Genomic DNA, 13,825 nt, shown 5'->3' on the forward strand with positions numbered 1-13,825 from the left:
TTCAGTATCAAATCTAGTTTTAATCTCCTATAACAAGTCATCTTTTCTTCCCACCTATACCCAACTGCACCTAGTGGTACAGTGAGAGTGATAGCCGCCTCTCTTTCCCTGGAGTCTGAGGTATTGGCAACAGCTGTCGCCCACTGCTGAGAGGACTTAGGGCCCAGCAGAAGTCAAGGGCCATTAGTGCCCTGCAGCTGCAGGGATAGCCTCACTTCAGGTGGGGATGGGGTAGGATGGGGACAGGATGGGGCCTAGGAAAAGAAGGGTACAGGAGGCTTCCTGACTGCAGAAGTTTTCTGTTTGTCTGCAGGCAGGAAATAGGAGCTAATGGAGTCTAAGGCCAAAGGTTATCTTTTAAATAAAGCATAGGACCGGGGAAACTGGGACCTCACTAGCCACTGATAGCTTCCAGCGCCACCTGGGTGAGGGAAAAGGCGCAGAAATGGAAAGTGAAAGGTTCAGGGCTAGCCAAGCAGGCCCCGCCTTTTCTCCCCCCTACAGTGTGCAGGGGGAAGGCCACCGTGGGATGGTGCTCTGGAACCTGGACTCTCTTCACTCAGCCTTCTTGGACACTCGGCCCATCTTGGTGCGGATGTTTCGTAGGAGGAAGAAGGCAGCTGTGCTGGCTGCACAAATCACTTCAGCCACCCAGAAGGCTGTGCTCCAGCTGTAGTGCTTGGCAATGGTGCTGAAGGGCAGCCCAGCCAGAAAGCCGCCCACTGTCAGGAGGAAGGGGATGAACCTAAGCCAGTGGTGCTAGCTCCAGCTTCTCACTGGTTTATATGCAAAGCACGGGTCGGGGTGAGGGAGAGACTCTAGAAAGTAACACTTACCATTGGCCATGAGTCCCACAATGGCGTGGGAGGTGCCACACAAGTTGGGAGGGGCACTCTCGTTGGCTATGACTCCAAACAGGGCAATGGGACCATACGAGGAGAAACCAAATACAGCTCCCAATACCAGGATCCAGAGCTGCCAAGGGCAGAGTGGAGTGGCATTCAGAGTTGGAAAGCTGACCTGCCTGCCCACCGCTGCCAAAGCGAGGAAGGAGGCTTGGTCCCCAGGAACAAACGGGAGTCATAAAGGGACAGTAAGTAAGTGACCCTTTTCCTCCCACTCCCCAACACAATTGACAGTACAGAGCTAGAGTAGCAGATGCCACATTGAGCAAACCCTGGGACCTAGGTGGGCAAGGAAAGGAGGTACAGAAGTCATCCCTCCGAGCTAGAGGCTGTCCTCAGGATTCACACAAATTGGACTGGCTAGGGGTAAGGCAAAGGGGTAGGACAAAGGTAAGACAGACTAGGAGAAAAACCAGAGGTATCTTTAAGGCACCTCATGCTCTGTAAAGCCTGTGAGCTCTGCGAGAGGGTGAAGAGCCGGAGTCCAGAAAGCAACGTCCTAGAGGAGCACAGGGAAGAAAAGAAAACCAGGCCCAGAGTGGAGGAGGAGAACCCAGACACAGAGAGGAACGGTCCAATCAGAACTGAAAAGGAAATCTGAGAGGCAAAGAAAAGATTGGCCCAGGCTACAGCCAGGAGAGGAAGAGAGAGTCAGTGGCCCTTGCCTTCTCTCCTTGTGCCCTGCTGTGAGCCAGGCCTTTCTTAATTACCTTGGGGGAGTCACTGGTCACTGTTACCCGGAAGAGGTACATGGTCACTGTCATGCCAGCCATCATGAACAGCAACAGGCCATGGCGAGGGTTCCCGTAGATGGACAGTCCCGCCTATGGATACAGTCCCGGCAATGTCACACCCTCAGAACAGGGCAGAGAACCCCCATCCCTGGACTCTGATACAGCAGGGACTCTGCTGACAGGTCTTTGGCAATCCCACCTCAGTTCTTGGCCCTGGGCAGCTCTGGGAGGCCCTGGGACCTGCTCATTACATTCTGAGGCCAAACTCCACAACATCCCTTCCTCCCCCATGGGGCAGGTCTAGGACACGTGCTGGGGAGTGCACCTAGTCTGTTCCCAGCCCGTTTTCCTGGGGCTGTGGAGAAACCTATAGCTAAGTTAAGAAATATTCTGGCTATCCTTCACATCAGTTAAAATTCTCCCAAGAGCTTACCTCCACAACTGTAGGAAAGCTAAGACCAGCCCGGAATCGTTCCCTCCTCACCCGGTCTAAACCAGCAGATGCCAACCTGCCTGTGCCCTGGGACTCCCATCTCTCCAGTGCCTGTCTCAGCCATGCTGTGAAGACTGAAAGGGACCCTCCTCCTTCCTGTCCCTTCTGCCCACTCACCTTTGCCATGGCCCGGTCTGACAGGTAGCCAGCTGCGATGCTGCCTACAAGGCCCCCAACTTCCAGGGCACTCATGTAGGAGCTACCTGCAGTGGGGAGTTGTGGTAGGAAGAGGGAAGGGAAGGGTGGGAGGGTGTTACACATTGGGGTTGTCCCACAGTGGCTTAAACCTGGAGAGGTACAGGGTTCCCATGGGTGACTGGCCATAGCTGCCTGAGTAGTGCCCGGCCTCAAAGAACAAATAGGATAAAGGGAAGCAAGGCCTGAATTTCCATCCCCTGCATTGGTTCCTGCTCCTTATGCCCACCCTTGTCCCCATGCTCATCTTACCTACAAGGGCTGACTGTCCTTTCTCCTGGATAAGGAAGAACTGGCCCCAGTCAGTACAGCAGGTCTTTACTCCAAACACCACAAGGTAACCAGTGGAGAGCACCCACAGGTAAGGGGATAGCAGCAGCTGCTGTAGGGTGCTCTCCTCCTTCAAGGAGCCTGGAGGTAGGAAGAGGCTGGGTGTCAGGCTCGGCTCTGACTGCTCTCCCCAACCTGAGCCCCCAACATTCATTAACCAGCTACAGGGGCAGAGTCCATCTGCCCAGCCAGGATCAACGTGAAGGGTATTCCCTCACCCCACTGCTCTCCTCTCCCCTTCTCCTCTGCAAGCTCAATGAATGAAAGAGAAACAGGACCAGGGAGGACCAAGCCACTTAAGGACCAAGCTCAATGAATGAAAGACAAACAGGATCAAACAGGCCTAAACCACTAAAGCTCATGATTCTATCTATCCAGGACAGGGAAGTCTGTGCTGTTGTGAGGAAAGGCCAGAAAATAACATGAGTCACAGCTCTTGCTGGCTCTGCCACTTGTCCAGTATTTAACTGCCTCTTGGGATGGAGTTTTGCTCACTCCCCATGCAGCCTTCGTTACCACTCCTTCCCCCACATCCACTGACTAGCATAGGACCAGGCAAACGCCTAGTCTTCAACAAAAATCTGCCTGCTGAATGAGTGCCCCAGTGGTTGGCTTGGGTGGGGGCTTACCCTTCTTGCCCTTAGAGGGTGTGGGGTCCAGGTTGCGGAGTCCGACATCAGCAGGTTCATTGTGGATGAGCAGAAGACAGAGGAAGGAGACAACCACACACAGTGCCCCAGACAGGGCCAGCGTGCTGCGCCAGCTGTAGCTCTGGGCGAGGACGGTTGCCAGGATAGGGCCCAGCCCTCCAGCCAGGTTCATGCTGGTTGACAGGATGGCCCACCAAGTGCCAAACTGAGATGGCTCAAACCACTGTGGGGCAGAGAGCAACAACATAGGTGCCCAGCCTACTGCCCATGTTGAGGGTGGGGTCAGGTGGGGCAGCCCTAGAAGCTCACATTACAGGGAAGAGGGAGAGGGCGCTTCTGTTTGGCAGGGCAGTTCCCTCCTCTGCCACCTGATCCCACCACTCTCAGCCTCCTAAAATATCTTGACAAGCAATAGGAGCTGGCCAGGAACTGCTCAGGAACCTGCTCTGGGTTGGGTATGGAGGTGGTGGGTAAGAAGGGGCGCTCCCACATGCTCTTTAGGCATCCTCTATGACAATCCAAACAGGCTCTTTGGAAACACTCACCTTCCTCAGGACCTTCCCACATGGGGGCCAGCCCAGCCCCTGGGCCAGGCCATTAAGGAACCAGAGGGCAGCAAAGACAGGTACTGTGGAGCTCCAGGAAAAGAATATGTTGACCAGGCCAACCAGGAGCAGCCCAGAAGAGAAGAGCCAGCGAGCACTCATCTGGTCAGACAGCACTCCACTGACAAACTTGCTGATAGCATAAGCTGCTGACTGGCTGCTGGTGATGAGCCCTGCAGGGGAGGGGAGCAGGGAACAGTACACTTAGGGGTTAGGGACCAGGGGAGAAACACGGGAGCAATGGAAGAAGGCATGGGGTCAGGTGTGTAGGGGTGCCCAGTGGGGTGAGACAGGTTACTTCCCAGAGGAACAGGAGGAGCCTGCGCTGCAATCGGACACTCACACATGGGGCCCTACTACTTCTGCCACTTCTCCTGCCTCACCATCAGCACTAGCCCCAGACTGACCCATGATTCTCAGCTACAGTTGTCAGGGAACAAAAAGAGAGCAGGACATGGCAGCTCCCCATCCCTGGGATTTGCATATGGGATTTCCCACCTCACCCTGGATGCCAACCCCGGGCCTCTAGCAGTTCTGTTGCTCCACCACCCAACATGGGGCGAAGGGCTCAGGATTGGAGTCAGGGACCCTGTCCCTCCTGAAGGGTAGCATGCCAGGCCACATGAAGTCATTGTGCCAACTTTTTAGTTTCCAGTGCTCACAGTGTCAGTAGCCAGCACTCACCCTGAAGCCTCCACATGCACCCAAACAGATGTGAAAACCATGCTCAGAAGCCCCCAGACACTCTCAGAATAAACAGTGCCTCCAGGGGCATGCGCACACACATCCACACACATCAAATAAGCAGCCCTCCTTAGCCCTGCATGCACCCACATCCATGGATCTCAGAGCCTCTTTTTCTGGCACCTGGCCTCTACTGCACAGACACTCCACCCACACGACATGCCCGTACACAAACACCCAGTGTGTCCTGCTGGTTCTGTGTCCCCAGGCCCACCACCCTGCTGTTTCAGGGCTCACCCAAATCATCCTTGTCCAAAGGGATCTCTTCCACCAATGATGGCATGACAAAGGAGAAGGTCTTGCGATTGAAGTAATACAGGCTGTAGCCCCCAAACATGGCCGAGAAGATCACAGTGCGATAATAGCCATAGCCCTGGGCTGCCATGGTAGAAAAGAGCAGGCCCTACCAGCCAAGACGCACAGCCTTTGACCACAGCTCCTGCTTGCCACTCTCACAGTTCCCAGATCTGCTGAGTTGGATTTTTTCTGCTCCCTCCTCCACCCAGCCTCCCAGGCTCCCTTTATAGCCACCTCCTGGACAATCATTAAGCCTGGGGAGGCTCCTAGGGGACCCAGTGTCCTGAGGGAAACAAGAAAACAAGAGATTACTGATCACCAAACTGCAGGGGGTGGAGGAGGTCCCAGAAGGAGGCATGCCTGTGAGCCAGGCCAGCACCCTGTGTCCCCAGGATTTCTGCCTTTACCTCCTCTATCATGTCTGCTTGCCTGTGAAACCAGCTTTGATTAAAGGTTCAACCTAATTACTTTTGTCTGCATGAGCCCAGGGGAGGCGGGGGGGGGGGGGGATGAGCAGAGATGCCCTCTCTAGCCCTGCTCCCTCAGTCACAGAACCTTCTCATTCATTCATGGAAGGTTTATTAACTTACTAGTTGACAGACACTGCACTTGGCACTAGGTTAGTTTCTACACCCACTCACCACCACCCCAGCAAAACACAAAGTCAGACACACACCCCGTCTACCCCACTTCTAAGCCTTCTAGAGAGGGCCTCAATCCATGGAACTCTCAATCCTTAGCACATAATAGATGTAATTGTTTCCTACAGTTGCCCCCTGTAATTCTAAGCAAAGGGGACCTCCCCAGTTCAGGTCCCACGGTGTCACACAGAAAGTCCTGCTAAGCTCTGATGGGGCCCCACAGAGCTACCTCTGGATCCCCATTACCCTACGACGTCAGTCTGGGCTTCCTTTGGGCTGGCTGGGGGCTGCAGGGTCTGGTTTCCAACCTGGGGGACGTTGGCAGGGGCCGCAAGCAGAGGGACTGGGCAGCCCGTGGGCGGGAAGGTGCACAACAGTCCCGCCCAGGGCCCCGGCAACATGCCCCGGCTTTTCCGCTCAATTGGTAAAGCAACTGGAGCAGAAGGCGTAGGCGCACGCGGAGCGAGGGACCGCACGTATTCCCCCGGAGGCCCCGCGCTTCTGGCACCCAGAGGCTCAGCCTGGTAGGGGAGGGCCAGGCGGCGGGCGGGGGAGGAGGAGAGGCGGCGGGCTCCTGGCACCTGCCCAGCCGCGTGTCCTCACGCTACTCAGGACACGCGATTGTGCGGCTGGAAACCACGGGTCTGGGGGTGCAGGAGCTGGAGAGGTGCGGAGACCACAGGACTGGCGCCATAGAAAGGGGTCTTGTGCTGGTCAGGGGCAGCGTCTCGGTGCCCCCAAGACCCATGAATTGTCTCCGGAACTGCAGGAACAGCTCCGGGTCGTATCGGAAGTTGGGGTTAGCCAACAATGGAGCCCCAAGACCTGAGAGCCCCGCCCTCAGGTGACGCCCCTCCCCCGCATACCGCCCCTACCTGAACAGAGGCAGGAGCCCGAATAGGACGGGGCGGAGCCAGCGAAGGCTGCGCATGCGCGACGAGCGGGGGCGTGGTCTTCTCCTGCTTCTTCGCTTGCCGGCAAGTGGAGTTCTCCGCGCCACATGCCGGGGACATCGACTTACTCCCTTCCGCCGGTCACGCTGCTCCTTGGACCAGCACAGCGCCCCTTAGGGGTTGAGCACGGCATGTCCAATTCTTAAGTGGTTGCATTCAGCAAACCATGTTTTTAGTGAGTGCCCTCCTCTACAAAACACATGGAACACTGAGGTGGATAATCATTGTTCCCAAGTTGCTCACAGTCTGGGAAAGGTGTTGTAAGATAACACAGCATTTTTTTTCTTTCCTTTTTTTTTTTTTTTTTTTTTTGAGACGGAGTCTCGCTTTCTCGTCCACGCTGGAGTGCAGTGGCACGATCTCAGCTCACTGCAAGCTCCGCCTCCCAGGTTCACGCCATTCTCCTGCCTCAGCCTTCCGAATAGCTGGGACTACAGGCGCCCACCACCACGCCAGACTAATTTATTGTATTTTTGGTGGAGACGGGGTTTCACCGTGTTAGCCAGGATGGTCTCGATCTTCTGACCTCGTGATCCGCCCGCCTCGGCCTCCCAAAGTGTTGGGATTACGGGCGTGAGCCACCGCGCCCGGCCCACAATTTGGAATTTTAACTTGTGGTTTGATCGTTGGGGACAGAGACGGGGCCCAGAGTAAATATCAAATTCTAGTCCCAGACCCACAGCATTCTAACAGTGTGACCTTGGTTAATTACTATGAGCCCCGGTTTCCTACCAGCCTGGTAGGTCATTGCAAAGACTCGACAGATGATTTAGATAAGAGCTCAGAAATTCTGTAAGAGTTCTCAACAACAGTGGTTTTCACTGATCCCAGGTAAGAGTTGTGAGGAGTAACAGTAGTGATGCTATTTTACAACAATGATGACAAAACAAATGTTAACCCTGCCCATAGCTTCAACAGAAGATAACATAGCCTAACAAAGTCCCCAACAGTCCCAATCAGCCAGCGCTTCCCAACCCCTCCCCAATATAAAAGCCTCAGCTTGTAAGCGATCAGGGTCTCAGCCAGACTCCTGACTGGAACCCCTCGCAGGCTTATTCCTGTGAATAATCCTGTTTGGCCGTTAAGTTGCCTCCTGTCTCTCGCTCTCTTCCCTTATATCTTCCTAACAAGAGTGACTGAAGGAATTTTAAGTGTTCCAAAATTGAGAGCAAAGATCTTTTACTCTAGAGAAGGTGGTCGGAGAAGGGAGGAGGAGGAGATGAGATAAAATAGGATGACAGGCCGGACCTGATGGCTCATGCTTGTAATCCCAGCACTTTGGGAGGCCAACGCAGGCAGATCACTTGAGGTCAGGAGTTTGAAACCAGCCTGGCCAACATGGTGAAACCCTGTCTCTACTAAAAATACCAAAATTAGCCAGGCTTGGTGCTGCACGTCTGAAATCCCAGTTACTGGGGAGGCTGAGGCAGGAGAATTGCTTGGACCTGGGAAGCAGAGGTTGCAGTGAGCTGAGATCGTGCCACTGCGCTCCAGCCTGGGCGACAGAGCAAGACCCTGTCCAAAAAAAAAAAAAAAAGAATGGCAATGTCACTGAACTTCGTTAATTCAAAACTGAGCAGGAGCCTAGTTTGTACCAGGCACTGTGCTTTCAGCCAGGTAGATCAGAGGACCAGGAAACAGTGTCTCCAAAAGCAAACCAGAACAGATTCTTTCTTTACCTAATAGAGGAGTACAGAGCCATCAAGTTTTTCTCCCCTTTTATTTTTAAGATTAACATACACATAATAAAATACAAAAAGTGCAGGAATCTTACATGTACAACTTAATAATTTTTTACATATATTAATACCCCTGTAACTACCACCTAAATTAACAGCCCTATCGTTTTATTTTGGAAATGGAGTGATCTCAGCTCACTGCAACCTCCATCTCCGGGGTTCTTGACTGAGTTTTATTCTGTTGCCCAGGCTGGAGAAGTGAAGCAATCTCAGCTCACAACATCCACCTCCCAGATTCAAGAGATTCTCCTGCCTCAGACTCCTGAGTAGCTAGGATTACAGGTACGTGCCACCATGCCTGGCTAATTTTTGTATTTTTAGTAGAGATGGGGTTTCACCAAGTTTGTCAGGCTGGTCTCGAACTCCTGACCTCAGGTAATCCACCCACCTTGGCCTCCCAAACTGCTGGGATTACAGGCGTGAGCCACCATGCCTGGCCAGCAAAAGTAATTTCTTTCTGAAGGAAGATAACATAATCCAAAACCTCAAATTATCTTTTTTTTTTTTTTGACAGTCTCACTCTGTCACCAAGGCTGGAGTACAGTGGTGCGATCTGGGCTCACTGCAAATTCTGCCTCCCAAGTTCAAGGGATTCTCCTGCCTCAGCAGGAGTCCCAAGGAGCTGGGACTATAGGCGTGCACCACAGCGCCCAGATCATTTTTGTATTTCTAGTACAGACAGGGTTTTTCCATGTTGACCAGGCTGGTCTTGAACTCCTGGCCTCTAGTGATCTGCCAGCTTCTGCCCCCCTAAGTGCTGGGATTACAGGCGTGAGCCACTGTGCTCGGCCTTAAAGCTGAATAGATTTTAAAATAATTGTGATTGAGGCCAGGAGTTAGAGACCAGTCTGGGCAACAAAACATGATCTCTTATAGATAAAAAATTTAAAAACTGAATGGGTGTGGTAGCATGTGCCTGTAGTTCCAGGGAGGTAGGAATCAGCAGGACTTGTTTTCCCAACCCTAGTCATGACCCTGGCCAGGACCCTGCTGGCTGGAGCAGGATCTGATAGAAACAAGGTACAGTGGCCGGGCGCGGTGGCTCAAGCCTGTAATCCCAGCACTTTGGGAGGCCGAGGCGGGTGGATCACGAGGTCAGGAGATCGAGACTATCCTGGCTAACATGGTGAAACCCCATCTCTACTAAAAATACAAAAAACTAGCCGGGCGTGGTGGCGGGCGCCTGTAGTCTCAGCTACTTGGGAGGCTGAGGCGGGAGAATGGCGTGAACCCGGGAGGCAGAGCTTGCAGTGAGCCGAGATCACGCCACTGCACTCCAGCCTGGGAGACACAGCGAGACTCCGTCTCAAAAAAAAAAAAAAAAAAAAAAAAAAAAAAGAAACAAGGTACAGTGAAGAAGCCCACCAAAATCAGCAGATGGTGACAAAAGTGACCTCTAGTTGCCCTCACTGCTCATTAACATAAGAGACTCCCACCAGCGCCATGACAGTGTACAAATTCCATGGCAACACGCCATGGCAACGACTTGAAAGTTACTATATATGGTTTCATACACTTCCTGCCCCTTTTCTAGAAAGCTCTGAATAACCCACCCTTAATTTGCAAGTAATTAAAAGTGGTTATATACTTAAAAACACACACACACAGACACATGAAGTGGGTAGAAATACAGCTGCTAACAGGCCATATGCTGCTACTCTGGGCACACTGCGTGTGGGTTAACCTTGCTCTGCAAGGAGTAGCACCTTGCTATTGCTGCTGTACTCTGCTGCTTCGATGAAGTTGCAAATTGCTTTCTTTTACCACCATATTGCCCTTGATTCTTTCCTGGGAGAAGCCAAGATCCCTTCTGGGCTAAGCCCCAATTTTGAGACTTGCCAGCTCTGTATCACCAGCTACTTGGAAGGCTGGGGCAGGAGGATCACTTGAGCTCAGGAGTTTGAGGCTGCAGTGAGCCATCTTTGAGACTTTGCACTGCGCCCAGGCTACAGAGCAAGACTCTGTTTAAAAAAACAAACAAAAGGCTGAGTGCAGAGGCTCATGCTGTAATCCTAGCACTTTTGGAGGCCAAGGTGGGCAGATCACCTGAGGTCAGGAGTTCGAGACCAGCCTGGCCAACATGGTGAAACCCCGTCTCTACTGAAAAAAATACAAAATTAGCCAAGCATGGTGGTGCATGCCTGTAATCCCAGCTACCCGGGAGGCTGAGGCAGGAGAATCGCTTGAACCCAGTAGGCGGAGGTTGCAGTGAACTGAGATCGTGCCATTGCACTCCAGCCTGGGCAACAAGAGTAAAACTCCATCTCAAAAAAAAAAAAAAAAAAAAAAAGATATATATATATATATAGGCTGGGCACGGCGGCTCACGCCTGTAATCCCAAGACTTTGGGAGGCTGAGGCAGGCAGATCACAAAGTCAGGAGATTGAGAACATTTTGGTCAACATGGTGAAACCCTGTCTCTACTAAAAATACAAAAATTAGCTGGGCATGGTAGTATGCGCCTGTTAGCCTAGCTACTCTGGAGGCTGAGGCAAGAGAATCGCTTGAATTCTGGTGGCGGAGGTTGCAGTGAGCCGAGATCGCACCACTGCACTCCAGCCTGAGCGACAGAGCAAGACTCCATCTCAAAAAAGAAAAAAAAAAAAAAGCAAAGAAAATTAGAGATGGTATCAACATGGGAGAGGTAACTTGATAAATTAATACTGAGGAATTTATTTGGTAAAGGGGGATAATATCAATTTTGAAAGTTTAAGGAATTGACAGAAAAAATAAACATAAGAATAGGTCTTAATAATTAAAGAGTGGCCGGGCGCGGTGGCTCAAGCCTGTAATCCCAGCACTCTGGGAGGCCGAGGCGGGCGGATCACGAGGTCGGGAGATCGAGACCATCCTGGCTAACACGGTGAAACCCCGTCTCTACTAAAAAAAATACAAAAAACTAGCCGGGCGAGGTGGCGGGCGCCTGTAGTCCCAGCTATTCGGGAGGCTGAGGCAGGAGAATGGCGTAAACCCGGGAGGCGGAGCTTGCAGTGAGCTGAGATCCGGCCACTGCACTCCAGCCCGGGCGACAGAGCGAGACTCCGTCTCAAAAAAAAAAAAAATAAAAAAATAATAATAATAATTAAAGAGTAACCACCAGAATAATCTCAGCTGTCATGCTTGGCTAATTTTTAATTTTTATTTTTTGTAGAGATGGGGGTCTCACTATGTTGCCCAGACTGGTCTCGAGCACTTGGGCTCAAGTGATCCTCTCACCTCAGCCTCCCATCGTGCTGGGATTATAGGCGTGAGCCACTACACCCAGCCATGTGAGAGTTTTAATTCCTCTACAGCCTCATCAACACTAGTTTTCTTTTTTCTTTTATTTTCTTTTATTTTCTTTCTTTCTTTCTTTTTTTTTTTTTTGTTGAGACAGAGTCTCACTCTGTCGCCAGGCTGGAGTATGGTGGTACGATCTTGGCTCACTGCAACCTCCACCTCCTGGGTTCAAGTGATTCCCCTGCCTCAGCCTCCCGAGTAGCTGGGATTACAGGCGTGTGCCACCACACCCGACTAAGTTTTGTATTTTTAATTGAGATGGGGGCTTCACCATGTTGCCCAGGCTGGTCTCGAACTCCTGACCTCAGGTAATCCGCCTGCCTCGGCCTCCCAAAGTGCTGGAATTACAGGCATGAGCCACTGCGCCCAGCCAATTTTTGTATTTTTAGTATGGACAGGGTTTCACCATGTTGGCCAGGCTAGTCTCAAACTCCTGGCCTCAAGTGATCCACCCACTTCAGCCTCCCAAAGTGCTGAGATTACAGATGTGAACCACTGCGCCTGGCCTACAGAGAGCAGATTTATTAATCAAATGCTAACAGTTGGGATATGGCCAGACTCATGCCTTTAAAAGACTCTTTCAGCTTTTTGGGCTCAGTGAAGAGATTTTATAAGAAAAACTTGGTATGGGAAACATGGGAGTGGTACAGGAGGGTGTCTGCGTGTCTTGTTCTGATAGCTCTCTTGAGTAATTTCTTGTCTGGAAGCCCAGCTGGCATCATCTTGACTCCTACCTGGTGGTTTTGGATTAATTGTTCATGACTCCCCCGAAACAGGAGAAACAGTAGGATTCCGTAGCTGAGTCTTTATTACTGGCTTGTTTCAAAATTAGGCCCTGTCTGAATAAGATGGCTCATGCTTGTAATCCCAACACTGGGAGGCAGAGGCGGAAGGATTGCTTGAGCTCAGGAGTTTGAGACCAGCTTGGGAAGCATAGAGAAACCTTGTCTCTACTAAAAATTAAAATGGTGGCACACACCTGCAGTCCCAGCTACTTTGGAGGCTGAGGTGGGAGAATTGCTTGAGCCCAAGAAGTTGAGGCTGTAGTGATGATCACATTACTGGACTCTAGCCTGGGTGACAGAGTAAGACCTTGTCACTAAAAAAAAAAAAAATATATATATATATATATATATATATATATGTCAGGCATGGTGGCTCACGCCTGTAATTCCAGCACTTTGGAAGGCCGAGGCGGGCGGATCACCTAAGGTCAGGAGTTTGAGACCAGCCTGGCCAACATGGCAAAACCCTGTATCTACTAAAAATACAAAAAAATTAGCCAGGCGTGGTGGCAAGCACCTGTAATCCCAGATACTTGGGAGGCTGATGTAGGAGAATCGTTTGAACCTGGAAGGTGGTGGTTGCAGTGAGCCGAGATCGTGCCACTGCACTCCAGCCTGGGTAACAGAGCGAGATTCCACCTCAAAAAAAAAAAAAAAAAAGTAGCCACTGGATTTTCTGAGCAAGCACATAATTAGAGAAGTGAGTGTTGTGCATGGGAGTGCCTGGTGGGGAGGGAAACAAACTGTTTGTTTGTTTGTTTGTTTTTTGAGACTGAGTCTCAGAGTCTCGCTCTGCCGCCCTGGCTGGAGTGCAGTGGTGCCATCTTGGCTCATTGCAACCTCTGCATCCCAGGTTCAAGCAATTCTCCTGCCTCAGCCTCCCATGTAGCTGAAACTACAGGCGTGTGTCACCACGCCCGGCTAATTTTTTTTATTTTTAGTAGAGACGAGGTTTCACCATGTTAGCTAGGATGGTCTTGATCTCCTGACCTTGTGATCTGCCCGCCTTGGACTCGCAAAGTGCTGGGATTACAGGCGTGAGCCACTGCGCCCGGCTCAGTTTTCTTTTCTTTTTTTGAGATGGAGTTTCGCTCTGTCTCCAGGCTGGAGTGCAGAAGCACTTGGCTCACTGCAGCCTCTGCCGCCCAGGTTTTTTTTTTTTTTTTTTTTTGAGACTGAGTCTGGCTCTGTCGCCCAGGCTGGAGTGCAGTGGCCTGATCTCAGCTCACTGCAAGCTCCGCCTCCCGGGTTCACGCCATTCTCCTGCCTCAGCCTCCCGAGTAGCTGGGACCACAGGCGCCCGCCACCTCGCCCGGCTAGTTTTTTGTATTTTTTAGTAGAGACGGGGTTTCACCGTGTTAGCCAGGATGGTCTCGATCTCCTGACCTTGTGATCCGCCCATCTCAGCCTCCCAAAGTGCTGGGATTACAGGCTTGAGCCACCGCGCCCGGCACCGCCCAGGTTTAAGCAATTC

General features: G+C 51.7%; 1 protein-coding gene and 1 long non-coding RNA gene across 11 annotated transcripts in view; one reads left to right on the top strand and one right to left on the bottom strand.

The window, feature by feature from the left end:
* On the bottom strand, positions 1–6,544 carry LOC105476388 (solute carrier family 37 member 4). 9 transcript variants are annotated; one of them, XM_011732271.3, is made up of 10 exons: positions 6,470–6,544; positions 4,894–5,236; positions 3,853–4,085; positions 3,287–3,530; positions 2,580–2,738; positions 2,250–2,335; positions 1,616–1,729; positions 1,339–1,404; positions 837–975; positions 1–722 (listed from the first exon to the last, which is right to left on the bottom strand). In XM_011732271.3, exons 2-10 carry the CDS (start codon positions 5,039–5,041, stop codon positions 556–558), a joined length of 1,356 nt encoding a protein of 451 aa, XP_011730573.2. In that variant the 5' UTR covers positions 5,042–5,236; positions 6,470–6,544; the 3' UTR covers positions 1–555. The 9 variants fall into 9 exon arrangements, with proteins under 9 accessions (XP_011730573.2, XP_011730576.2, XP_011730577.2 ...); XM_011732274.2 differs by lacking the exon at positions 6,470–6,544 and adding an exon at positions 6,176–6,413; XM_011732275.3 differs by lacking the exon at positions 6,470–6,544 and adding an exon at positions 5,903–6,413.
* Positions 5,770–13,825, top strand: part of LOC139357606 (uncharacterized) — a 17,856-nt gene continuing 9,800 nt past the window's right edge. The window contains exon 1 of one of the 2 annotated variants that reach the window (XR_011611109.1): positions 5,770–5,848. This is a non-coding gene — a long non-coding RNA (uncharacterized lncRNA). Of the gene's footprint in view, positions 5,849–8,474; positions 8,569–13,825 lie in introns of those variants that run through there. The other variant, XR_011611111.1, reaches the window with a different exon arrangement.

This window comes from Macaca nemestrina, chromosome 12, assembly GCF_043159975.1.
Source record: "Macaca nemestrina isolate mMacNem1 chromosome 12, mMacNem.hap1, whole genome shotgun sequence".
Taxonomy (NCBI): Eukaryota; Metazoa; Chordata; class Mammalia; order Primates; family Cercopithecidae; genus Macaca; species Macaca nemestrina.